Here is a 25,670-nt window from a genome sequence, read left to right on the forward strand (position 1 = left end):
ACAATCATAGCCTCAAAAAGTAAATTAACAATTTTTCCACAGAAAAAATAGTTTCATGCAACTTTTATCAACATTTTGCCACAAAAGTAAAACAGGTGTGCTACTGTTTAAAAAGGACATGAAAATCACAAGACAGTCAACAAAAACACTTTCTCCTATTTTAAAATATTTTTTTTTACAGAAAAAGTAAGTTTTTGTGACAAAAAGTAAAGTGTAAGGTTTTTACCTGAAAGGAACTTTTCTATCCAGCACAGGAATGGTGTTAGCCGACAGTCAATCCTCAAAAACGTACAAAGAGAACTCTTCTCAGCCCCTACCTGAGTTTTAGTCAGCTCAGATCTAGCAGGCTCACAGGTTAGGTACATAGAAAGTGTACTGAAACTTTGGAAATTGGCCACCTATGCAGGATACAACTCCTATAGCTTGAGGCTACTACTGCAGAAGTGATCATAAAGCTGAACATTCAACGCTTTTAACTTTCTTTGTAAATTCATTTGCATGCTTTCCATATGACTGCACTTCAGGCAATTGAACAATTCATCAGAGTGAAGACCTTGGGAAATTAATTGAAATTACTCTTTCTTAAATCCTGGAGGTGTCAAAAGGCGGAATATTGAGTGTACTGTATGTGGGTAAGTAAGCGTAAGTTTGGGTTTTCAGTGTCCTAAATATACCCTCAAACATACTGAAAGTTTTGTATTAGGGGTGGGAGTGTGTGTGCATCTCTTTGTGGGTTGGGGTTGGAGTAAGAGCTAAGGAAGGGGGACAGATTCAGTGTGTGTGTGTGTGTGGGGGGGTGCATGTCATGTATGTCTCAGTGTTTTGTATAATGGTAATGTTATGTAAAGGGTTTTTCATAATGTAAGGTATAGGTTTGGTATTAAGGGCAAGGTTAGGGTTGCCACACATTAGTGAGGATTGGCAGGCGGCTAAGAGCAGCTATTACTTAATGAAGAAACAAATGAAATTCAGTAGAGGCAGGTAGCACATAACTACAAACAATTTACTTATCCTAGATCTTGTGGACATGGTGGTGCAGTCAAATTTGGTAACTCAGTTACATGTTTTGCTTGTAGTGTAGCAGCTCATAGCAATTCAGTACTAGTCTGCAGAAATATGCTCAAAACACAAAAACTGACCAGAACCCAGTTCACCATAAGTGAAAAAGAACAGATATAGGAAACACCTCTTGAGAATACATGTAATAGACCCCTTCTTAAAACTTAAGTAAATTAAAATATTCTTTGGCAAAAGTAACATAATCACCTCAAATGCTCATAGATATGCCGTCCATGTATGAGTGTATACCCATCCAAGAAATTATTCCAAAAGTTTCAGTAATGTAAGTTTTGACTTGGCTTCACTAGAACATTGAAATACAATAGGCAGGCCATTAAGCATCAGCTTTGCTGTACTGAAGAAAAAAATGTATTTTGTGTTTAACTAAAGTTGCTTTCCAAATCATACAAAGGCTCAACATTACTGCGCTATCTTGGAGATGCTCCAAAATTGGTAACTGTGCTATCTTTAGCAATAATGTTTATTTTGTCAAGTGCTGTTGATGGCCTAACTGTGTTGTCTTTACCAATAATGTTTATTTTCCTAAGTGCTGATGATGCCATTGCATCTTTATCTGATGAGAGGCAAAACCTGCTCAGAACTAGCAGAACTCTTATCACAAGCTTAGATGACAACAGAATCTAAGAGGCTGGGACACATCCAGTGTTTTGCCAATCATTTTATTACTTAAAATGTTATATACTGACTGTATTTGTAAAAAATCATCTTGAACTTATTTCACTAGTAATTTTAAATAATCTAATTCCAAAAGGAGGAAAAGGTGCCAAAACATAACAAACTAAACAAAAGGATAATAAGCACCTGGACAGACGTTCAACCCAAACAAAGCCTATTTTAGGCACAGCAAACACACAAAATTAATGCTGAAACACCAGTACACAGTACGTTTTCGTCCGTGAATTCCTCAGAATAATGGCAAGCTTGCAAGCTCAACAATATATACCACAGCTCATCCTTAATAATTACTTAATTAATGCCAATCAATATTTAAACTTCAATTACAAAAAACAGTTAGTTAAAGTGCTACCTCAAACCACTAGGTACAAATATATTTAGTTTGCAAATACACATTTAAACATAAACTAAATTGCTAAAAGCTTTTAAAACGTATTCCCGATACATTTGATCTAAATCATTAAAGCATATAATATAAAAATAATATAACATTCTTAAACTCTATATACTCATTTATAAAACATTTAAAAATATAAATATATAAATGTATGTGTATGCATAAAATAAATATGTGTGTACATAAAATAGTATACTACTACCCTTGAAAGAAAGTACATCCTCTAAAATTAATGTATATAATATTAAAAATAATGAGTAAATGTATAAAAAGGGGATTTTATATAATAAAAACATTGTACTGCGGTGGTGGTGCTGCGGTAGCGTTGTCGCCTCACAGTTAGACGTTGCTCGTTCCATTCTCAGTTACAGCATCTTCTGTGTAGTGACATGCATGAATGGGCATTCCTTCGTTGAAGGTTGTGCGTTAGGCCTGGCAAGCCAGTACTTACAAATCTACTGCCAATCATTAGCGGACCAGAGTTCCGCTGTGGCGACCCCTAACAGGGAAAAGCCGAAAGACACAAACAATATAATAAAAACACTGTATGTATGTTAAAAATGTTAATGATACATGTACAAAACTTATAATTTAGCAGCTCATAATTTCAAAACTGGTGCCAAGGACACCATGTCATTTAACCCGGGCCATCTATTGGCTTCTAAAATCAACTGCCAATATACAGTATTCTAATTGCGTCTCCCATGGTCCACCTCAGGCATCTCTTTGAACCTCATCTAATACAAAAAACTTATAGGTTGCTTGCCCACAATTCTCTATATGTTTAAATAAAGCATTTCTATTATTACTTTTTTTAATGTCATATAGATGTTCATATATTCTTCTCCTTAAACATCTCTCTGTCTTCCCCACATAAAAACCTTCACATTTTTCACAGGTCACAAGGTATACTACTTTTGATTAACAATTGGAGTATACTTTAGAGTTTAAGAATGCTATATTATTTTTATATTATATGCTTTAATGAGTATGTGGTATATATTGTTGAGCTTGCAAGCTCAACAATATATGGAAGTCATGGACGAAAACGTACTGTGTACTGGTGTTTCAGCGTTAATTTCGTGTGTTTGCTGTGCCTAAAATAAACTTTGTTTGGGTTGAACGGCTATCCAGATGCTTATTTTATCCTTTTGCTTAGTTTGTTACGTTTTGGCACCTTTTCCTCCTTTTGGAATTACATTTGTGGTGATTTTGGAGGATGGACGGGCATATGCTTTCACCCAAGGCTATTTCAATCGGAAATAGCAGTGGCAGAGCTTTAGAAACTCTGACTGGAAGAATGACACAGCTAGTGGAGCTGCTTGAGCCAATTTGTCACTCGTTGCTTAGGACCAACTCCTGACTCTACAATACCAGGAAATCAGAAGGCGGGTCCCTAAAAGAGAAGTAATGGTAGTCGCAGTCAACAGCGTGGTGATGGTGGATTTACTTCACAGGATGTAGGATCGTTTGACCCGAAACGAACACCAGAACTACTAAATTTAGGAGAAACAGCTTCAACGAGTAGCGCTGGTAATGGACGGAGTAGAAAAGGTTCATTTGGAAACAAAGGTGACTGTGATTCTAATAATGGTTTGCTTACCAATACAGTACAAACCACTGTGAATATATTGGCTTAATAAGAGCATAACTTTTGACAAATCTGTTCGGTTAAATGCGGATGATTATACAGACACTTATGCAAATAATTTGCTTAAACTGAATGATTTGTTAATACAAATTTAAAGTATTAAATGTAGATAATGCCTATCTTAAAGACTGTTTAGATAAAAAAATTGTACCGAAAGGGCTGAGAGTTTATAGGTACCCGAACAATGTGGAGGAAGGTTCGGATTTTCATAAAGAACTGCTTGAGATATTTGACAACTGTGGTTTTAATATTTTACAGGCAATTATAAAACAAAATGACAGGACAATGGCAAATATGAATGAAAGAATTAATAGAATAAACAGCTTATTGAATGATTTATTGTTTACTATGGAAGGGGAAAAAAGGAAGTATTTTGATTTAAGAAATCAAACTGATGACAAAATTAACATTATTATTAACAGGAAAAAGAGGAAAATGGAGAGAGATTTATTTGAATAAGAACACAACACACATTACCGCAAACCAAGGAGCTACACTGAATTTTCTAATTATGAGGTGGGTTTACACAGACCAACAAGGATGAGGAACAATGAGGAGGGAGTGAATATGAAAGACTATTATTATGGAAATGAAGGAGACGAGGCACATAATGATAGAGAAGATGGTCCAGGTGATGTCAATGACCCTTTAGGTTATCCCCCCCCTTCGAAGATCCAAAAGATTGATGAACAAGGCAACATACCCTCAGGGAAATCGAAGGGGGTGGAACAACACGGGGGGGGTATCAGAGGTATTAATATTGGCTAATTAATTGGATGAGGGTCCAGATGACTTCCTAGATGCAGAAAATATAGCAATTGGAGATGCAGATTCCACAGGTTACATGCTAAGGAACAATGGGTACACTATTTTTAACTATAGTAATTTAGACATTACAGAAGAATATTTGAATTTGTTTGCAAAAGGTTTCAAATTTGTACCCAGAAGGAAGTGTGAGATTAGTAAATTGCTTATAGACCTTAAAATGTTTACTAGAAAGAAAAATATGGAATTGATATTTAAGCAAAACAAAATTGTAGAAGGGAATTTAAGGAAAAAGAGCATTTGGAACCCTCCATTACACCCCCAGTTAAAAAACTTAGAAAATCTGGTTGAGAATAAACTCAGGAAAAGGGTTTCTAATAATAAAATTTGGTTAGATTTACCAAAAGAAGAAAATCTTATTCTAAACACATTTAGAGAAAATAAATTTATTAGGGTGATGAAACCAGACAAAGGGGAGGTACAGTCATTATGGATTCTATAATTTATGAAAGCAAAATGATGGAACTCCTTCAGGATGAGATTAAGTATTCCAAAGTATCAATTAATGAAATAAATATTGCTTATAAGAAAATATTTATTAGTCTAAATGACTTACTATTGGAAGGAGTAGTAGATGTGGAAACATTTAATTTTTTGTATAATAAGGAGCCAAGAGTTCCTAGTATTTTTGGTATTCCCAAGACCCACAAAAATATAGCAGACCCCCCAATGAGACCAATTGTGGCAGCTAGTCAATCAGCCACTGCACCAGTAGCAAAATTTTTAGATGTAAAATTAAAAAATGTCTCCCTGAATTCCCAAAATACACAAAGATTCATGGGACTTCCTTAGGAAAGTAAAGAATGAATTGTTCTCAGACAAATTGATGTTTGTAACCATAGATGTGGTCAACTTATTCACTTCCATACCTCATTGTGAAGGTTTAGAATTTCTTGAAGAGGGACTGACAAAATGTGAAAAATTTAATGATAAAGATATATACCTGATAATTACCTTAATGGAAATGGTACTTAAATATAATTTTCTTTATTTTGAAGGTGAGTTCTTTCGTCAGGAAAAAGGTGTAGCAATGGGAGCAATGTGTGCACCAACCTATGCTAACTTGGTTCTCTCATGGTGGGAAGAAAAATACATTTCTCATTCTACATATAAAGATTACTGGGTCTTATATATTTGATTTTTGGACAACATATGTATTTTTTGGACGGGGGGGGCAAGCTTAATGAATTTGTGAGTTATATATCCTCAACCACCTATTTTTTAAAATTTACTTACAAATAAGGGCATGGATCCATTGAATATTTAGATGTAAGGATTAGAAAGGACAAAGAAAATCAAAAATTCAAATCAGAGGTGTTTAGGAAAGATACATATTGTAATTCATTTTTACACTTTCAAAGTGCACATCCCTTTGCTCAGAAGAAGAGTACTGTTACTCGTCAGGGGAAGTAGGATGACTTCAGATGACGACGAGTATTTAAAAGAAGCTCACCTACTAAGAAACATGTTTTTAGAAAGGGGTTACCCCATCTATATGATTGATGAAGTAACTAAAGAAGTGACTTTGCACAGAAGGGACAGATTTGCCCCTATTTTAGTAATAGAGGATATTAATGTACGAACTGAGGAGAGGAGCAGGAAAGACAATGATTATGAGAATGTTTTTGTTCTTGACTATAGCGGGGACACAAAGGTCATCATAGAATCATTGAAAGAAGAATGGGACAGATTCAGTAATTTATCTGACTTAAATCTCCGGTTTGACACACCATTGAGGTTTGTTTTTAGGAAAGGGAAATGTATAAAAAGTATATTGGAAAATAACAATTACACTAAAGGAAATAATAATAAAAAAGTTGGAACTTATAAATGTGGATCTTGCCCACAATTCCCCTACATTCTCAACAGGCCTGAGGTATATGTCTCTAGTCGTAACAGATGTATTGTCTCTAAAGTATACTCCAATTGTGAATCAAAAGGAGTAGTATACCTTGTGACCTGTGAAAAATGTGGAGGTTTTTATGTGGGGAAGACAGAGAGATGTTTAAGGAGAAGAATTTATGAACATCTACAGGACATTAAAAAAAGTAATAATAGAAATGCTTTATATAAACATATAAAGAATTGTGGGCAAGCAACCTATAAGTTTTTTTGTATTAGATGAGGTTCAAGGAGATAACAGAGGGGGACCATGGGAGATGCAATTAAAATACCGGGAAGTATAATGGCAGTTGATTTTAGAAGCCAATAGATGGCCCGGGTTAAATGACACTGTGTCCTTGGCACCAGTTTTGAAATTACAAGCTGCTAAATTGTAAGTTTTGTACATGTATCATTAACATTTTTAACATACGTACAGTGTTTATATTATATAAATCCCCTTTTTATACATTTACTCTTTATTTTTAATATTATATACATTAATTTTAGAGGATGTACTCTCTTTCAAGGATAGTAGTATACTATTTTATGTACACACATTTATTTTATGCATACACATACATTTATATATTTATATTTTTAAATGTTTTATAAATGAGTATATAGAGTTTAAGAATGTTATATTATTTTTATATTATATGCTTTAATGATTTAGATTAAATGTATCAGGAATATGTTTTAAAAGCTTTTAGCAATTTAGTTTATGTTTAAATATGTATTTGCAAACTAAATATATTTGTACCTAGTGGTTTGGGGTAGCACTAACTGTTTTTGTAATTGAAGTTTAAATATTGATTGGCATTAATTAAGTAATTTTTAAGGATGAGCTGTGGTATATATTGTTGAGCTTGCAAGCTTGCCATTATTCTGAGGAATTCACGGACGAAAACGTACTGTGTACTGGTGTTTCAGCGTTAATTTTGTGTGTTTGCTGTGCCTAAAATAAACTTTGTTCGGGTTGAACGGCTATCCGGGTGCTTATTATCCTTTTGTTGAATTTTAAATAATCTTTTGTGTGCACTTTGAGCTTTAAAGCATTAACATCTTGTTTTCAAACAAGATCATTTGCATTTCAAATACTGTAATGTTTTTAGCTATACTGTTAAGTTCCTCCATTGCATTTTGCATATGCTGAAAATCTGCTGAAATAAATTATCATGATCTTTAAATGATCTACTGTTATCCATATTTATGGATAATGTGGAAGCCTCAATATCCGACAACATATGGTACAACACTAGAACAATAGTACTATAATTTATTTGTAAACCTAAATTGCTTTACAGAATATTTTCAGACACAACAGGAAAGATAGAAACAATGCACATTTATGAACAGTTTTGAGTAGTCAGTTGAACTGTCACATCCAAAAATGTTTAGGGATGTCTGGTGAAAACAGAGGGCAAGAAGAAAATAGTAGCCACTGGACATAACTTAACCCTGGGCTCTAGGACCATGAGACAGCAACTTTAACCATGGAGATATTGTGCAATCAAGTCAAAATTAGGAACAGGAACATAAATATTGTGAAAGGCCAGGAAATCATGTGCTTATATATGTCTAGGTGGGGAAGGGCTGTTTAAAGAACAAAAATATTCTGTACCAAAAGAAGTGAAATAAAAATATAATGATACAAGAAGGGAGACAGAGCTTCGCCATCCAGTAACAAACAATAAATACTCAGGACTGTAATTGCAGGCAATCTATCAGTTAAAGTCTCTTTCATATTACTTATTTGCTTGTTCTTCTTTAGGTAGTTTTGGTTTAAAAAAAATAACAAATTAAACAAATAAAAATTACAACATATAAGTGTACCGGGCTTATCTCTATCTGTTCCATCATAAAACATTACAAGATGTCTCAATATGGGTATGTGATATTGTGTGTGTGCGCTTGCGCGCGGACATCTATGTATGTTAGGGTTATGCAGTAAAGAAAGAACTTGGAATTGACTTTGTGTTTGGCAACTCAACAACTGTTATAACCCCTTCGAAATTTTAAATACTTATTTAAGAATTACATACAATTTTAATAGAATGGGGTTACCACTACCACCCCAGGTAATAAGTCCATGAAATATGGTACCTTTATGAGGAATTTTGCAATGTAACTTTCACTATCTAATTTGAATAAAGCTATTGTGTATGCCTGGGACACCAGTATTACAAACTGCTACACCAGCTTACCTCCTAATATTAGTTGTCGAGCCATAAACAGAGCTGTAGATCCAGTAGAGCAATTGTTGTTGACATTGATGATGGGAATTCCAGTCATTCCTAAGCTGTGATAGATGGCACACTGACCACAGGTCGAGTCACCTGTACACAAGAAAGAAAGACTTTGCATGAGGCATTACAACATTTAGTTGACTTATTATCTATAGTTTCATTATAATCGCCAACAACTTCAAATGCTTTTTGTCTGTTGACTGCATTCTTATGTCCTAGTTTACTTTTGTTAAAATATGAATATGAAATAAGTAAATACATTTTTATAGCAAGTACTTGGAAATTATAATACTGTAGCCTAATGCCACACTAATCACATATAAAGCAGCTAATTTTCTGTAGTCTTAAATACATTAAGTTAGCACCTCCTTCATCATTTACAATGTCATTTCCAATTCTGTGAATACAGACTACAGTCTTGTCTCACCTCTGACACAAGCCATACATGAAAAGAGAGAAACAGACAATCAGTAAATATTTGCTTTCATAATGGTCAAATTATTTGATCACCTATAAATGCATTTTAGATTCTGACTGTTCAATAACACCCACTTCTGAAACCATGCTGAAAATTAAAGGGAACAGGATATCGTGGACTATACTCTGAACTCAGAAGTTTCAGTATTCTCTGACTATGGGACTAGTAATGTGCAACACCTACATGACAAAAAGAAACTCGAACAAAGTAGCTACTGGCTTGTAGAATCACAAACATTTTGTCTCTATATCTTAGACAGCAGCAGAGGCCCTCTCTGCAGCAAACAGAAATGGTACAATATGTGACAACTACATTACCACTGCCACAACAGTGCTCAAGTTTCATACTTCCAAGTGCTTGTATCCATGAAATTTCAGTTCAACTCTCCCTCTCCAAGTTGGATCTCCTGTACCCCATCTCATTGTGGGTATTTCATCTGTCATACAACGTGTACTCTTACACCTTCTCAAAATAAGGTCAACCTATGGCACCATACATCCAGACTAGACAAACAAGAATGCTCTAGCCGATTGTCCATCTAAACACCACACTATCGATGGTTTTAGGTATTCTTGGGTAAAAGATTCAATCCTGACCTTCAGCCAATACCTGTCTTTATGTGTCTGCATGTTCTGTGTCTGTCTCTGTGGGATTCTTCTGGAAAACATGCTGAGTGCTTCCACCTCAAACTCACCCAAGAATGGAGTTGTGGGCTGCAGCACAGACTGGAGATGGTGCCTATCAGGGCAAGAGTTGTATAGACCAACCACTCTGAGCATCAACACAAACTACATTCAGTGTCAGGGCTAGCCATGTGACAGTGTAAAAATTGGCCTTAGGTGATTTGGTTGTGTTGACTAATATCACCAAAAATGGACAAGGGTATTTTCCAATAATAAGTGGGTTGAGGACCTGGCTTACTCCAAACTATGCCTTGAACTGATGTTAATGGTCGGAGGGGTGTATGTACCCCTATTCGCCAGTGTGTGCCCATCATAAAAGCAGACCTGGGTAAATGAGCTACTCACCAGCTGGTGTACAGTTGCCCAGCTTAGGTTACTTGTGATAGCTCTGTTGAGTAAAAGCTGGATGTAAAACCACTCAACTTATCACACATGAACCAAGGACTGGTACCACTCAATATAGGTTCATTGACAAGCTGTAGCTTGGAAGTGGATGACAATGTTAAAGAAGAGACTGGACATCCTACGTATCCAGGAGAAAAGATGAAAAGGCAGTATAGCAAAGCTACTTGGTTTGCGATCCACAGTCTACTACTCAGAAGGAGGACAGGCTACAAATGGTGTGGGAATTGTGGTGAGGGAGAGGCTTCAGAAGAGTGAGGGATGTCATCAGAATTAGTGACAGACTCATGGCAATTAGATTCCAGTGTAAGGGCACTATTCAGAATCTCGGCCTATGTTCTTCACCAGGGTTGTGATAGTGAGGAAAAGAGTGCATTCAGATAGCAGTTGCAGGACCTACATGATAAAACCGAACAATATGAATTGATGTTGATAATTTATTTATTTTTTATTTTTATTTTATTTTAAATTTATTAACTGGGATGGTCCGACTGGACACAGGTCCATTTTTCAGTGGAGGCCCGGGGAGAAAAGCTCCACAGTAAGTAAAATTTTGCACAATATGTTAAAATACGGTATACAGAGAATTTTCAAACAATATGTTAAAATACAGTATACAGCAGAAGACATAACAATACCTATATATATATATATATATATATATATATATATATATATATATAGGAAAAAATAGTTACACATGGTTAATAACAGAATAAGTATACAGATTCAATCAGCATTAGGAGAAGACCTAGACTGTAATATATATTACAGTAGGTATATTAAAAAGTGAGGTATATAAGTGGAATAATTTGAGGACTTATGTAATACATGGGCATAGCCACTTATTCTTTAAGTGTGTTCTAAGTGAATTTTTAAAGTGAGAAGAGGTAGGGGCAGAAATCAAAGAAAGAGGGAGATTATTCGAGGTTCTAGCTATGGAGTGGGAGAACAGTCTTTTTCCTGCAGTACTGTTAGTCCTAGAGATACAGAGGAGGGGTTTTTCGGAAGATCAGAGAGGACAATTTGTATTATAGTGGGTGAGAAGCTGGCCTAGTGCAGGAGTTTTTTCTGGTTGCGTTACCACATTGTAGGCAAAGACTAACTGGTGGTAGGTTTGTAGCTGGAGAAGTTCCAGCCATTGCAGTTCCCTTAGAGGCTGGCAATGATGGGTTCTAAAGGTGGAGTTGTTTGCAAACTTGGAGATTTTATTATAACAAGATTTGAGTCTGGCAAGGTCAAGTTTTCTAAGCTGGGTAAGAATTGGAGTAGCATATATTAGGGTAGACAAGAGGTACGTTTGGGCTAGGGTAATCCGTGCTTGTTTCGAGAGGGATTTCCTGTGCCTATATAGTGTTCCCATTCTGTTATAGACTTTTTTGATAGTTTGTGAAATGTGGACGTCAAAGTGTAGATTTTTATCAATTTCAACGCCTAGGAATTTTTTATGGTCAGAGGGACCATAATGAAACAGACAGAACAGGATACAAGGACTACTTGGGTTCACATGGGTGGAGCAACAAGAATAAAGGTGGACAGACCATTTTAGACTTCTGTCTGGCAATTGGCTTGATGGTGGATAACACATGGTTCAATAAGAGACACAGTTACAAGATCCCATGTAAGAATGACCAATGTGCAACTCATGTAGACTCCCTCCCAGTAAGGAAAGAGCACTGTGGTAAAATTAGTTATTGCAAGATTATCAGCAGTGTAATAGTCGACCCACAGCATAAACCTCTGGTTGCCACAACCAGTTGCAAACAGTGATCAGAGAAGGCTATAAGGTCAACAGATACTATGCTGAAAACCTGAAAGTTAACTGGAGAGAAGGCTCAATAGTTCAAAGAATTATTCAAGGCTCTAGTACCTCAGAAAGAAGAGGAAATAGGTGGAGTTGAAGAAGAATGGCTGTGTCTCAAAAGAGAATGTGTGAGGAGCCAAGCAAAGCACATAAAGAAAGCTGGTGGTGGAATGCAAAAGTCCGAGACTACAAAGAACAAATGCAAGAAAAGGTAAGAGATAGAAAAGATGGACCAGACTAAGAAGGAATATTGGTTAGCTAACAAAGAGTCAAAGAGAGGAGCTACAAAAGCAAAGAACAAGGCATCAGAGGCCCTCTACTAGCTTCTGGAAAGTGACTCAATAGACGGCACAAAGAAACTATCAGGTTGCAAGACAAAGACATACAAGTAAAGAAGATAATCAGACCTCCTTCATAAGGAATGCAGCCACAACTCGCTCACCAGTTGACAGCATATCAATGGCATATGGAAGTGGTACTTCCAGCAGATTCGGGATAAACAAAAGCCCACATAAGGTATTCTGCCCCAGACACTGCCTACAATGAAAGAAGAGGAGACGACCACCCTAGACGAAGAATGAACATCATTAAGGAAAATGAAGTCAAGGAAAGCAGCAGTTCCCAGATACCCTTCCCAGATTTTCCTAGTAGTATAAGTGCCACCTCTGGTCTCCTCTGAAAAGAGGTTACTAGCCTAGTGGGACTTACCAAGTCAAGAAAGGATAAATAAATAAAAGTAAAAACTGAGTTTATCATCAGTGTTTCTTCCAAGTCAGATGAGTAGTGTATGCCTGATTGGGATTAGATCATCTAAAATATGTAGGTATTCTGACATCAAGTGAAGAATAGTGTACCTTGTGCCCATAGTATTGATGGATTATTTTATGGCTGAGGTTTGAAGATGATGTAGAAATGAATGCTAAAACCATCACTTATCATCAATCCCCCTTTTCCCCATTTTCTACATAGGGTCAGGGTGTCATGTCAACTGTCAGCATCTCTCTCGATTCAATGCCACTCTGCTACTTTCTCAGACTGTCATACCTGACAGTCACAGGTCTTCTGTCACAAAATCCATCCATTTCTTTATTGGATGCCTTTGTTTCCTCTTACCTTCTTCCTGTCTGTCTCAAATCTTCAACAGATTGTCTTCTGCTTTTCTGCATGTGCCAGAACCACAGTAATCTGTTCTCTTTGACCTTCTCTGCAATTAGGGGTATGTTGGCTTCTTCTCTGATGCCCTCATTTTTTCCTCTGTTCCACAGTGTACATCTTACCACCTATCTCAGGCAGTTTATTTCCATCGCATCTAGCTTCCTCAACTGCTGTGCCTTTACTGTCCGGGTTTCTGTACCATATAGTATTTCCAGTCACACCACTGTTTTCTACTCCTTACTTTTCAGCTTCATTGGTATTCATCTGTCATGCACTACCCATGAAACATTGTGCCAGTTGGTTGCAGCCTCTCTAATTCCAGCTTTGACCTCCTCATTCAGACTTCCTTTCTCATCAACCACCCCTCCCAGATACTTGAATCTGTTAACTTGTTCCAACATTTTCCCATCTATCTCAATTTTCAGCTTTTTCTGATCTTCATTTGCTGCCATTGCAACTGACGTATCTGTACTCTATTTCATCCCATGTGCACAGAGTTTTGCATTCCATTCTTCTGTCCTTTGCTGAAGTTCTTACTCAGAGTCTTGCCTGCAATGCCACATCATCTGCATGTAGCATTTTGTTGATATGTCCCTTCCAACCTGTTTGCTAATGTAGTCCATCACTAGTATGAACAGCAGTGGGCTCAGAGCTGATCCTTGATGCACACCCACTCCCCCTAGAAAACCCTTCTCTGAGACTGAACACTGAACATAGTTGAATCATTGGGTCTTTTTACACAATCTGCCCTAATTCTACCAATATTTCTGGGACTTCAATCCACTGCAGGACTGTCCAAATCAGCTTTCCTGAGACCTTGTCATATGCTTCCTCCAAGTCTTGGAATACCCAGTTGGACTCTTTCCTCATCTCTAGCTTCTTCTTAAATATCTGTCCTGTTGCAGACATTGGGCCAGTTGTGCTGCATCCTGATCTGAATCCAAACTGCTCATCTCCCACTTTACTTTCTACTAATTTGTGTATTCATTTATCAGTCACCCTCACTGGAACTTCCTTGCACTGTGATAGGAGTTTGATTCCATTACTCCTTTCGAGGTGATCACTAGGTGGCACCAGAGAGCTGTTACCACTGATCACTGAATCTAACATGGAAACTAAAAGTGGAGATAAACTGGAGAAGGAGGGCAAAGAAACCAATTCAGAAGAAAAAAGATGTTTTGGAGGTGAATATCATGGCATCAGGGGGTCTGGATAACTTTGTTTTACAAAATATGATGGAAGAAGCAGAACTAGAAGAATCAGAGGTCATGGAGTAGAGTGAGGTAATGGACAAAATATTTGACAGTAAGGAGATGACAAGAAGACTGAAAGGTACTGTAAATGATGGTGTGTATACAGAGAAGGCAAGTATGGCCAGTGGAGTAACTGTATTTAACAACATGCTCTATGGTGGCATTCAGGAAAATGGAATAGAGCAATAAAACAGACAGACTGACAGTAGTGTTTCCAGAGTAGATTTATACAGTGGCAGTAGCAGGTTCCAGTGAAAAGACTGCAGAAAAAAGGACGTGCAGGTGCAGAGGAGACAGACTGGTGCTGTTGAGAGCTGGAGGAAAAGGCTGTTGTGCAAATGAAAAAGTATGAACAGCAAATAAACAGGTACTGTGTTTTAGACAATGCTGTTATGCCCTTAGGATACAGTTTGTATGACATTAGGGCATTAATACATATTAGAACTGAAGTTTTCTGTTATATAACTTTTGTGACATTTGCATTAGCAAAATAAGAAGTTATGTACTCACCATAACGTTCCATGTGAGTTGTTCATCTCATCTTCATTCTTGACTGATGGGTTCAGAGCCGATCCATCAGCTCCGGTACGGCCATATGCAAAGCTCAAGGTCTTCCAGTAGCTCGAGGCCAAGCCCCTATCCCATGATGCACTGTGAATTACCTCAGATCTTGTTTGTTGCGTGTACTATAACCATATAACTTAGTTATCCCCCTATGGATAGGAAGACGACATTGAGCAACCAGGATGAGACCAACATCTAGGTCAGCTATCAGCCAGGAGGGGGAAGGAGGGAGGGACGTAAGAATGAAGGCGAGATGAACAACTCACATGGACCGTTATGGTGAGTACATAACATCTTAATGTGAAGTTGTTCAATCTCGCCATTCATTCTTGACTGATGGGTAGCGTCCCTAGCACCATCAATGTCGGGTGGCTCATGGGAGTAAATTCTCCAGGACCATAGACCCAAAGGAAGCCCTGTCCCTGGAGGCCTTATCAACTCTGTAATGAGTGATAAAGGTATGAGGTTTTGACCAAGTGGCTGCTGCACAAATGTTATCAAGGGGCAGTTTGGCTTGGAATGCAGAGGATTTAGAAACTGCTCTGGTTGAGTGAGCTTTAATCTTGAGATGTAAAGGCATATTAGCAGCTGAATAGACAAAGGTGATACAATCAGATAACCATTTAGACAGTTGTTTTATCCACTGGTCTACCTTTCCTGGATTCAGAGAATGAAACAAAGAGCTGGTCTGATTTCCTGATATCTTTTGTTCTATACAAATAAAATCTGAGCTGTCTGTGAACATCAAGTTTATGCAGCATGTACTCCCAACAACTGTTGGAATTATTATGGAAGAAAACTGGTAACTCGATAACTTGGTTGATATTGGTTTCTGAACAATCTTTCGGCAAAAAAGATGGCTTTGTCCTAAGTGATACTCTTGTCAGCATGAAAAATCAAATAAGGAGGGCTGATAGATAAATCCTGAAGCTCTGACACTCTGAGGGCAGAAGTAATAGCTACCACAAAAATGTTTTTCCATGACAAATATTTTAGGTCACAAGATGATGCTGGTTCAAACGGTGGGAGGATTATACGTGCCTGCATAAAATCCATGGATAATATGGAGTTTTCACAGGTGGTCTCATATGAAATGTCCCCTTGAGAAAGGCCTTGGATAACTTGTGGGACATGATGTTTAACCCGTCAATCCCAAGATGAAAATTAGATATAGCAGCCAACTGAACCAGAACTGTTGCTGCTGCCGCTCCTTTGTTAAAAATCATAGTCAAGAATTCTAGTATGGATGTCAAGGGAGCTTGGTAAGGATCAATATTATGCTTAGAGGCCCATATGGAAAATCTCTTCCACTTACTAAGATACAATCTTCTAGTGGACAACTTATGAGAAGACAAAAGGATCTGTTTTGTCTCATTGGAAAAATTATAAAGCGTGGCTATGAGGGGAACTGGAGCAGCCAAGCTGTCAGCTTCAGTGACTGCAGACAGGGATAAAGGTCCCCTGACGCATGTGTCAGAAGGTCAGAAGGTCTGGAACTGGGTCCAGAATCCAGGGATCCTCCAAGAGATGATGTTGAAGGAATGGGAACCAAATCTGCCAAGGCCAATGACGGGCTATAAGGATGATGCTCCTTTCGAGGGATTTTGCTTTCTGTATAACCTTGGGTATCAATGGGATTGGTGGAAATACAGAGAGGAGACCCGAGGGCCAATTGTGTACGAGTGTGTCCCTCGGGGCTTCTCCCGGAGGGAGAATCGGGACAATGTAGCTTTTGCATTTTGGGTTGATGTGACTGGCAAAAAGGTCGCAGCAAGGCTGGCCCCACTTGCGGAAAATCCTGTCCACAATCTCTTTCTTGAGGGACCACTCATGTGGCAACAAGATTCCCCTACTCAGCTAGTCTGCTATCACGGTGGATCTCCCCGGGATGTGCATTGCCAACAGAAAGCACTGGGAGGAAACAGCCCACTGCCAAACTCTGAGGGCTTCTTGGCAAAGGGGGCAAGATTTGGTTCCCCCTTGCTTGTTCAAGTACCAGACCACTGACATACTGTCTGTCTGAATCACAATCGTTCCTAGAGGAAGAGAGTCCTGGATGTACTGCGATGCCAAAAGTACTGCTCTCATCTCCAGAACACTGATATGTAAGTGTGACTCCTGATCGGTCCATGTGCCTTGGGCAGTCTTTCCCTGAAAATGCCTGCCCACCCTATCAGGGAAGCGTCCGTGGTCACAATGGCTTCTGGAGAGGGTAGAACAAAGGGGCACATCCTATGGTGACATGAAGAGAAGTTAACCACCACTGGAGATCCTTCTTGCATGAGCTCATAATCAATATGAGGTCCATGGGTAGTTCCTGGTAAAACCATTGAGTGAACAACAGCCATTGAAGGATCGGCATATGCATTCTTGCTAATGGTATGGCTAGGATTGCTGCAGCCATCATACCCAATACTTTCAGAACTTCTGCAGCTGGTGCTCTGTCTTTCGATACCAATGTGCTGACATGCTGGCGCAGAAGAAAGACTCTTTCGATCGGTAGCCTTAGAGTGGTGGTTGAGGTGTCTAGCTCTGCCCCAATAAAAACGATATGCTGCGATGGTGACAAGGCAGACTTTTCTGAGTTGACTGTAATACCTAAATGATTGCAGAGTGACAAGAGTGTACTCCCTTGCCTGAATAAATTGATGCCTGGTGGTGGTGCTAAGGAGCCAATTGTCTAGGTACGGAAACCCCTGGAATCCTAGATGCCTCAGGTGAGCCGTGACCACTGCCATGCATTTGAACACTCTGGGGCTGTAGTGAGACCAAAGGGCAGGGCTCAAAACTGAAAATTATTTGCTCCCAGCCGGAAAAGCAGGTGATCTCTGGATGGCCTGGCCATCTGTATGTGGTAGTACACATCCTTGAGATCTATCGAGCACATCCAATTGTCTTTCCCCAAGAAAGGAAGAATAGACTGAAGCGTGACCATCCGAAACTTCTCTTTCTTTACACATTGGTTGAGTCTGCTGAGGTCCAAAATGGGTCTCCAGTCCCCCGTTTTCTTCGGAAACAAAAAGAATCTTGAGTAAGTTCCGGATCCTGTCTGGTCTGCTGGAACTGGCTGGATGACTCTTTTTTGTAGCAACTTTCGGACCTCTATAGTTGCTTGTTCCCTGTAACTGGGTGGAACGTCCGGGATTCTCCTTATGGATGGGGGGGTGGCGAATGGAATGGAAATGATACTTTGTACCCAGATGTCTTTTGTTATTTCTTGCCAGCCGTTTGGGTACAAAGATAAGTGACCCCTGACTGCCTCCAGAGCAGGACAGTTGGGCCTCCTTTCAGGAGCGCTGATAAGGTTGCCCAGAGAAGTGATCTCTATCACCCTGATGTTGCAGACCCCCTCTGCCACAAGGGCAGCATCTTCCACTATTACCCCCTCCTCTGCCCCTGGAAGGGGGTTCACCACGTGTGTCCTGAAAGGCTCCTTGGGCTTTCCGGAACCACATTTTCCCTCCCCTTTGACCTTTGAGAAAAGGTCGGGTAGGGGTGGAAAAATGGACTCTGACGGCAGAGTCTTTCCCTCCTGTTCAAACCTGGTCAAGGTTTCCTTCACTTTAGGCCCAAACAGGGATGAGCCATCAAAGGGGGTGTTAACGAAGGATGACTTGAAGGGCTCCATGAAGGAACACAAGCGCATCCAGGAATGTCTTCTAAGAGCAACTCCTGTACCTGCTGCTCTACTCGTTCCATCAGCTGTATAGGATATGAGACACATGGACGAGTTGACAATAGAATTTGGGGTAGAAAGCTGGGCAGCAACTTTGTCAGAAGCACCTGCAGCTACTGTACTGTGAAGAGTATCTCCTAACTCCTTAAGGAGATCTCACTGCAACCTAGTAAAATGGGTTAAGTAGTTCAGTGAACGGAGAGCAAAAGTCGCGGAAATGAACATGCATTTCCCATATCTATCCATGATCATAGACTCTCCATTAGGAGGATGGATAGAAGAGAAAGTCTCGGACATTTCCTTTTTGATGGCCACCGCCACCGTCACGGCATCAACTGGGACTTCCTTTGGATAAGAAAATTTTGTCTGGTGGGGTTGAAAACAACTTATTAGGCCTCCTACGGACAGGCTCCATGTACTCTGGTGACTCCCATGCCCTTTGAGAAACCAACTGCATGAGCTCATTGAAGGGCAGAGACACCCAAGAGGTGGAGGGATGAGACCTGAAAGCCTTCAGGAGAACTGATTCATCCTCAGTAGGGTTTTGGACTGCCAGTCACCCCTCTGCCTAAGGATATCAAGTATCTCAGCAAAGGATATATACTCACAGGTGGACCGTGGGGACCCTTCTGACTTATCCAAGTCAGTGTCAGATGTTAAAGACTCCTGTGGGGAGTCCAAGTGTCTCCTCTTGCACAATCTCTTCCTGGGGACCTCCTCAGTGGGAGCCTCTGGGGAGGTCTAGGAAGAGCAGGGGGCACACTGTGGGGCTACCTGAGACTCTGTGTCTTTACGCTTAGCCTGGACAATGGAAGCAGAAGCAGACACAGGTGTTTTAGGGGATGAGGAAGCAAGACCTGAAGTCGAGGATGTCATTGGAGACAGAGCTCTCCTCATGGCTTCGAAGGCACCACGGCTCTGATGGGACGGAATCAACGGATCCAAGGGAACCGTCAAACCCTCCCACACCGAGGCAGAGGACTCCAAGCCGGAGGTAGGAGCCAAGCTCATCCAAGCCGAAGCCCCAAGAGGAAGAGTTGGCAACAACAAGTCAGTCCGACTATCCTCCCCAGATCCAACTGGAGAGTGTCGGCTCCTAGAGTCCCCGGTCAGCACTGAGGATATCAAAGTGGATGGAGCTGAGGACACTGGAGCAGGTTCTCAGCTCTGAAGGCTCCACAATCAGGTCTGCTTGTTCTGGCTCCAAAGGGCCGATGCGGCTCGGAGGAGTAGCCAAAGCAGGAGTAGTGGTCTTTGCTTCCGAAGCCGCTTGGGTCGGAGCAGACAGCAATTTAGCAAGGCCTGGTGCCTGTAAAACCTTCTGCACCAATCGAGCCATATCCAAATCTGAAAGGCTGACAGATGATCTAGATGAATGCATCGATGGTGCAGACTGGAGCAATGGTGACTGAGGCACTTTGGATACCGGCTCCAATGCTGTGGGCCGGCACCGAAAAGAAAAGACAGTCGGCTCCAAAGTCTGTGGAGCCGATGTCTCTTAGTCATCAGACATTTTTGATTTTATTGAGTGCTTGGAGTCCTTAGATTCAACAGAGGACTTAGAGGACTTAGAGGACTTAGAATATTTGCTGGCCACATCCTGGTCACTCACAGCCTCTTGAAAGGGGTGTTTAAGCAAATCCCTGTCCATTAACTTCCTTTTCCTCTCTAGCAACACTGAGCTGTGGTAGTACAGCGGTAGCATTGTTGCCTCACAGCAAGAGGTTCTCCTAATCGATTCTCAGCTGGAGTGCCTTCTGTGTGGAGTCTGCATGTCCTTCCCATGGTCGAGTGACCTCCGAAAGACGTGCGTGAATGGGCGTGCCTTCGGTGAAGGTTGGGCATCAGGCTGGCAACTCAGCACCATAAAAAAATCGGCTGCCAATCATTAGCGGACTGGAGTGGCGACCCCTAACCGGGAAAAGCTGAAAAGACAAACAAACCTCTCTAGCAACACTCTTGATGAAAAGGAATGGCAGACAGCACAAGATTCTTGCGAGTGGACAGCCCCTAAACAATACATACAGGTAACATGTCCATCAGTCACTGACATTTTCTGGTTGCAGTCTGGGCATTTTTTAAAACCCGACTTGAGATGTTTATCCTTATCATCCGCCATAACTACTTTAACACGTAAATCAGATATTATTAAAGCTACTAGGCTCTAAACACACACACACAGAAATGAGCCTGAGATAAAGAATCTAAAGATTTTAAACAACTAGAAAGGGCTGTATATAGCCACTAGAATATTTAAACACACACTCTACAGAAACTAAGGCCAAAACACACAAGGCCAACAATAGAAAAAGGCTGTTTACAGCCACTAGAAAATTACTTAAACACACAGTAAGAGAAAACTAGGCCAAAACACATGAGGCTGATATTTTAAAGATTAATAACAAGACACATAAGGGGAGCTTTAAGGAAGCTATAAAAGCTAACTACCTAACTTTCTAACTTATTTATGAAAAGTTTAGTAAAAATTATTTAACCAACTGCTAAATATAAAAGTTTTTAAATTGTACTGGCCCGAGCTTGCACTGGAACCTCTGATCAGATGCCATGGCAAACTAGATCTGAGGTAATTCACAGTGCATCATGGGATAGGGGTTTAGCCTCGAGCTACTGGAAGACCTCAAGCTTTGCATATGTCCGTACCAGAGCTGATGGATTGGCTCCGAACCCATCAGTCAAGAATGAACGGCGAGATTGAACAACTTCACATCATTTGTTAATGAATGTGAAAGGAGAAGTAACATACTTCCTTAGAAGGACTATATTTATCAAAATTGAAATATAAAATTAAAAAGACAACTGTTGCTGTGATTTGGAATGGAGATAGAAGAGAACGAATTAAAATTATTTTTCTATGCATTTGTCGGGATGTACAAGATAGTAAAAAAAGTTGTGGATGATAGAAAAGTATGGACTGGAGGATGGGAAGTTTATGTTAAGTTTAAAGAGGTTGGATCTCTGTGAGCAGAGAAAGCCTTTTCCACAATCTGGAAGGTCTACGGACCAGGAGAAACTCCCTCCATCTCCCTTGAAGCCAAGGCAGCCGAAGAAACATGGACAGGAATCACCCAGGATCTGCAATTCCCCAGACAGGATCGGACCTGAGCTGTATATGGCCAAAGCACCGAGAGGAAGGGATGGGTTTGAAAAAGTCAGAACGGATCCTTGACACAAGATCCGAAGCTGATCTCTCAGATCCGAGACTCACTCTGATCTGAAGATCTCGGAGCAGAGCTAGTCAGGGAAGCTTCCTCAGAGCTGAAGCAGACTATCTTGGAAACCTAGGATCCTGGGACTCTGAAGTTACTGATTGGAGAAAAAGACTGGATCATAATAGTTGGAACAATCACTGACCCATCTGTGGGAAGGAACGGACAATACCTCCATCTGGATTTGAGTCTTGAGAAACCTCAGCATCATCCTGTCCATATCTACATCTGATAGACTCCTGGATGACCTACAGGAAGCAACAGAAGTAGGTCTGGAGTGTCTGCACAGGGTTTAGCAGTTTCGAGAGCAGTGATGGGAAAACTGTCCTGATGACGAACTCTGGGGTTCAGGTCCTAACACTCGGATCTGAAGTCGTGGATCTCAGGTAGAAGAAGTTGGTCTAAGGCAGTCACATGAGAGGTGCCTGTTGGATCTGAAGGGCACTTTGGAGCCAAAGGGGCAAAGTAGGTCTTGGATCCGGCAAATTCAGATCCAAGGCCTTAGCAGTCTTGGCTGGAGGCTCTGACAAAGGTCTGAAGTCTTATGGGAGCATTTCCTTGGCTCTGAAGACCCTGTAAGTCTAGGTGAGGGGGGTTTGAGCTCCTGATGATGAGGATGAAGCATGCAACAGATCTTTTTGGATAAGTTTGATCCTGCAGTCAGCGATGGCTCGGGGGTTGAATCCCTCGCAAATATGACAGTCTGACCGCAAATGATCTGGCCCTAAATAGTACACACACTATGCCCGTTAAAATGGGGCATCCTATGCCCACATTCTGAGCAATGCTTGAAACATATAGACTTATCCGACATGATACAACAGAAAAAAATTTTAACTATGCTTATAACTATAGATTCAACACCAAAAGCACAGTAATACCACATTACAAAAACACAGCCAATAAACTAGTAACTACAAATAACTACCAAAACACAAGTGAATATCTTTTTCTTTTTTATATATATATATATATATATATATATATATAAAAACTCAGTCTAAAAGGAAGAAAAGGTAATGCGGAAGGTAGAAATGCCAACAGTGTGGAGGTAGAAGCAGGAAGGAAGGGCAAACAGACTAGTCCCGAATCCCTGTGAAACCTGAAAGGGAGGGGAAGAGACTATAGCAAGCAAGACAAAAAATAAAGATAAGAAAAATAACTATAATAAGCCAAAAAGCATTAGACTTATAGGCACACAAGCTCAATACCAGGACTCCGTGTCATACCAGCTAGGTGGCAAACGAGATCTGAGGAAGCTTCAGAGATGGTAGATGGAGGAGCTCGAGAAATGCGGCTGATTCAGATCCGTGACCCAATAGTGAGGAAGAATGAAAAGGACAACATCAGATACAGAGACTAATTATTTTATTTATTCATATATTTTCCATTTGTTTACCGGGTTAGTCAGACTGGACACAAGGTGACCATTTTCAGCGGAGGCCTGTGGAGAAAAGCTCCAGGTACATAGTAAAAAATTATAAAAAAAATAATAAAAATAATACAAAAATTATATAAACATAGCTATTTTGTACAAAGAGCATACAACATATAAAAGGAGTAAAATCCTAGTTTTACAAATGATGCAGCATACAGTGGTTAGAATAATGTGAAACAAATTAAACAAGATATTACACAACAAATATACAATTGCTTGAACACAAATTCAAAAAAAAGTTTCCATAGACAAACAGGGTCATAAACTAGAAATCATAACTATAAATGTGACCTGAACACCTGGTTCACAGTACTAACCACTAAGTGAAACTACACAGTACACCTGTGATCTAAGGATGTTGAAAGTCAGGAACAGGTGAAATTAGTCTGGTTCTGTACAGGAAAACCGAAAAGGTGGTGCAATAGTGCTCAAATACCACAAATGAAACAAAAAAGGAGCACTACTGTTGTGAGTTCACAAGACACAATTTATTCCAAGTTTAAAATTAAGCGCTTTCGTCAATGCCAGTTGACTTCATCAGAATAACCCAATAACCATGAAAATTATGTTTAAATAGTACAAGCTTAACAATGACTGGCTGTTTCACCCCCCAATTATAAAACATGTTTTAAAAGGTTCATTACAGAATATTCAAGACTAATGAAAAAAAAAAAATTGCTTGTTTAAAAAAACAAATTTTCATATTTATATTAAACAGTTTTACACAAAGAAATTTTTCAATAAAATTAGAATAAACTAAAAACACAACAGCAAATATTCAGATGCATTTATGTATATATATGCATATTCTCATTCAAACCAGTTTAAGACATTTAAACATGTCCTGCCTTTTCTTTCACTATGGGTAAGATAGTTAAATAATAATTTAACCCCGGGGGGAAGTTTGCAGCTCGTCTTAGTTGCCATAACAGTTCTTTCATGTTTAAGGCATTTTGCCAGTCTCCACCCCTAACTTCAATATTCACTAAATCTATTATGGCAAATTTGAAACCTCTGTAATCCACACATTGGGTACTATGCTTATACAAGGCATTGGTTTCCTTTTTATTCTTTATATCGTATAGATGTTCATATATTCTAGTTTTAAATAACCTTTCTGTCTTCCCAATGTAAAAAGATGTACAAGTATTACACCTAGCGATGTATACCAATTTACTTGAATAACAGTTGTCTCTTCTTAAATAGACTATATTCTTATTTTTGTTATCTAAAGAAATAAAGTTGTCTTGTAGAATGTAAGAACAGTAAGCACACCTACCACAAGGTCTACTACCATTTAAATTTACATATTCACCTTGATTTTTATTTTTATTTTCCAAGATTGTTTTTAGGTTAGGGCCAATCTTGGTTGAGAATACAGGCTTCTCACCTAAAACTTTAAAGATTTAATTATTAGTTTTGAAAATGCTCCAATTTTTATAAAGTGTTTCCTTAACCTGCTGGTCTAAAGGACTATATTGAACAATACATGCTTATTGAAAATCAACTTTGTTCACAGTCTCAATAGTTGTTCCTGTGTTGTTCATTCTATTCAAACCTCTACCTAATAATGGAATATATTTTTTACCCAAGTCACTTAATACTCCACTAAGTATTGAATCAATAAAGTCACCAGGGTATCCTCTCTCAAGGAACATGTGTTTTAGGCAAATAAATTCCTGGATGACATCCTGTTTTAAAGATGTCATTCTGGCAACCCTGATTGCTTGTCCCTTGATAATACTTTTCTTTTGTGACATTGGGTGATGACTATCAAAATGTAAATAACTATCACAAAAAGTTTTTTTTATGATAGATTTTAGATATAAACTTTTCATGGTCCTTAATTATTTTAGTGTCCAAGTAATGGATTTCTTGTTTATGAAAACTGAATGTAAATTTTAGAAAGTTGGTAGTTTGGTTTAGGTATTGAATGAATACTGGAATGGATTCAGGAGATCCCTTCCATAGAATAAAAATATCATCCAAAAACCTGCAATAGAATGCAACCTTGGAAAATAACTCACTTTTAAAAACATGTTCTCTTTCCCAACCCAGCAAGACCAAGTTAGCATATGTTGGAGCACAGGCTGCTCCCACTGCCACACCCTTGACTTGCTGGAAGTATTCACCCTCAAAATATATGTAGTTGTTTTCCAAAATAAGTCCCATGTGTTCACAAACTAAACTAATCTCATCAGGGTGCAGGTTCGAAGAAGTATAAAGTATTTC

General features: G+C 39.2%; 1 protein-coding gene across 1 annotated transcript in view; it reads right to left on the minus strand.

Annotated features, from left to right (window-relative positions):
- Positions 1-7,559: 7,559 nt before the first annotated feature.
- The window catches only part of LOC122814183 (sterol carrier protein 2-like), a 321,772-nt gene continuing 303,661 nt past the window's right edge, over positions 7,560-25,670 (minus strand). The window contains exons 4-5 of the mRNA XM_044086792.1: positions 8,717-8,848; positions 7,560-7,672 (exon numbers count right to left, since the gene is read on the minus strand). Of these exons, the coding sequence (XP_043942727.1) occupies positions 7,560-7,672; positions 8,717-8,848 (245 nt within the window). The remainder of the gene's footprint in view (positions 7,673-8,716; positions 8,849-25,670) is intronic.

Source organism: Protopterus annectens, chromosome 10.part0, assembly GCF_019279795.1.
Source record: "Protopterus annectens isolate FY-2018-M chromosome 10.part0, PAN1.0, whole genome shotgun sequence".
Lineage (NCBI taxonomy): Eukaryota > Metazoa > Chordata > Ceratodontiformes > Protopteridae > Protopterus > Protopterus annectens.